Here is a 2447-nt window from a genome sequence, read left to right on the forward strand (position 1 = left end):
ATAACACTGTTGGTTAAATATTTAAATGATGCCTAATCAGTGATAAGTTCATCTTGTCCTGGCATTTTAACATATTACAGCAAAATTCTAAATTTCCAATTAAGATAAAATAAGATAACTGATCAGTAACATTTAAAAGTAATAAGATAAATTCAATAAAAATATTGTTCACTAACGATAAATTATTTGTCCATCGTTCAATCTAGGTCATCAATATTGTTATGAGTTCAAATCATAAAACATGATATATAAATGAAAATATATTGACTAATATTTAGTCGCAGAGTATTGTACTGGAATAAATGCACTTTAAGACGTAAAAAAAAAAAAAACAAGTATTATTGTTAAAATACAAATTTACTCAATATAAATTAATTGTTTCAATTTTATATAAATTGTTGACAGGTCCATCTCTTTTCTTATTGTTAACATTTTTATTTTTTATAACCCGCATTGTATTGTTAATATTATTTACTGAGTCCAAATAGTCACATTTGCTATTTATGTCATTTTGAACTTTAATAATAAGTTCAAGAACATTAGGATCATTTGACAATAATAATTGTTGATATGAGCAGTCAATCATCAGTGTCATCCAATCAACCAATCTTTCTTCAATCAATTTCTCTTTCATAAGTGAATACAAAGTATTCAAAATGATCAGCATATTCTCAAACGGCAATTGGTGTCGTAAACAAGATGGCTTATTTAAAGGTGGATAAGTAAATAACTTTGACAAAAGATTTGAATGTTTTGCTGTGTTTGAACTACAATATGATAATATTTCAACTAAAGAAGTATCACTTATGTCGTTGTTTTCCATCAGTAACCGAATCAATGATTTATCCTTTTTATTTTTAATATGGTCAGTAATAATCATTTCATTTAATCTGGAATAAGCAAATAAATATGTTAAATATTATAAAAATAAGTAAATAATAATAATAATTTTTACTTTGATTGAGATAAAGCTGAAGCTGAAATAGTATCTATACATTTTTGTTTTGCATAAGAATCCCATTCAATTTCTTCATATTTATCATTTATTTTTATTAAATTATTATCCATTAACAAGGATAAGTTATTCCGTTCACACGTAAAAGGAATCACTGCTAAGTTTTGGCCTGTTACTAAGAGTAAATGATTTCCAAAACACCATAAATTTGGAGGGTTGGTATAGATTTTAAAATGTTGTACAGCAACTACCATATTGTAATGGAAATTGTATACTACTAAAGCAGCTCCTAAAAAATACAAAAATATTATAAATCCATCAGAAATGATGCATTAGTATATAAAATCATAAGCTTTAATTTTAATTAACCAATATTAATTATACATTTGTTTTTTAAATAAGGTTATTAAAAATATGAAATCAGTAAAAAAAACAGTAATAATATTTTTACTAACCTTCGCCTTTTGGTTCTGCTCCATAAAGACCAATACAATCTGAACTTAATTGAATTAAAGATACTTGTTTTTTTAAATTAACTAAAGTAATTTCTGTCAACTGTTTACCAGGAAAATCATTGCTATTGGATTCAGTATACAACTCATTTGAATATAAGTAACCATTAGACCCTATGGAAATAAAATATAATATTTTATAATTGGCAAACATATAGACACAAAGTGATTTTTAAATTAAAATATTTGTAATAAAAAATTAATATCTATAAAAATTATAAATTATAGAATATATTATAAATATATATTAATAAATTAATATATTTTCTAAATAAATACATCAAACGATACTTACAAAATGTTACAATATTCAGTGAATCAGAATTTTCTCTAATACAATAACCCAGTAATTTATCAGTTTTGTTTTTGAAAGATATTTGTAAATTAATTGGCAAAAAAGTATCTTCTAATGGCACAGACCGTAATGTTTTTATATTCTGAAATTACAATATTCATATAATCATAATAATTATTTGTATAATATAGTTATAAATTAAAATTACCTTGTCGTCAACAGATACAATAATACAAATAGCTTTTGTCCTAAACATACATAATTTAGCTAACTCAATTGTTTCTCCATTATTAATAACAGCGTCTCTGATTTTTTTTCTGTTACCAATTGCTTCTTTTAAACACTCACAATATCCATTTTCAAAAACTGCAACTGCTCCACTATAATCTAATCTGGTTAAAAGTTTTATAATTTTTGAGGTAAACTATAAATAAAAACAAATAAAGAATAAATATTAATTAAATTGAATTATCTTGAATAAGTAAGATTTTTTTTTTTATTTAAATCAAATAGTATGTAACTTTTGGCCAATTTACTAATTATACTGTATACTATTATAAAATATTTATAACAAGAGAAAAATTTAATAAATTTATTAGTGATGAGTCAAACCATGATTTTTGAAACCAAACCAAACTTTAAAATTTTTTTTAAACCAAATCTAATAAATTTTTAAATCAAACTC

General features: G+C 23.0%; 1 protein-coding gene across 1 annotated transcript; it reads right to left on the minus strand.

Moving 5' to 3' along the window:
- Nucleotides 1–338: 338 nt before the first annotated feature.
- LOC112603134 (ribosomal protein VAR1, mitochondrial-like) lies at nt 339–2188 on the minus strand. The gene is made up of 5 exons (XM_025351564.1): nt 1971–2188; nt 1763–1904; nt 1411–1581; nt 956–1244; nt 339–890 (listed from the first exon to the last, which is right to left on the minus strand). The coding sequence occupies exons 1-5, from the start codon at nt 2016–2018 to the stop codon at nt 362–364; spliced, it is 1179 nt and encodes a 392-aa protein (XP_025207349.1). The 5' UTR covers nt 2019–2188; the 3' UTR covers nt 339–361.
- Between the last annotated feature and the right edge of the window lie 259 nt (nt 2189–2447).

This window comes from Melanaphis sacchari, unplaced genomic scaffold (assembly GCF_002803265.2).
Source record: "Melanaphis sacchari strain LSU unplaced genomic scaffold, SCAv2.0 Contig984_pilon_pilon, whole genome shotgun sequence".
NCBI classification, from domain to species: domain Eukaryota; kingdom Metazoa; phylum Arthropoda; class Insecta; order Hemiptera; family Aphididae; genus Melanaphis; species Melanaphis sacchari.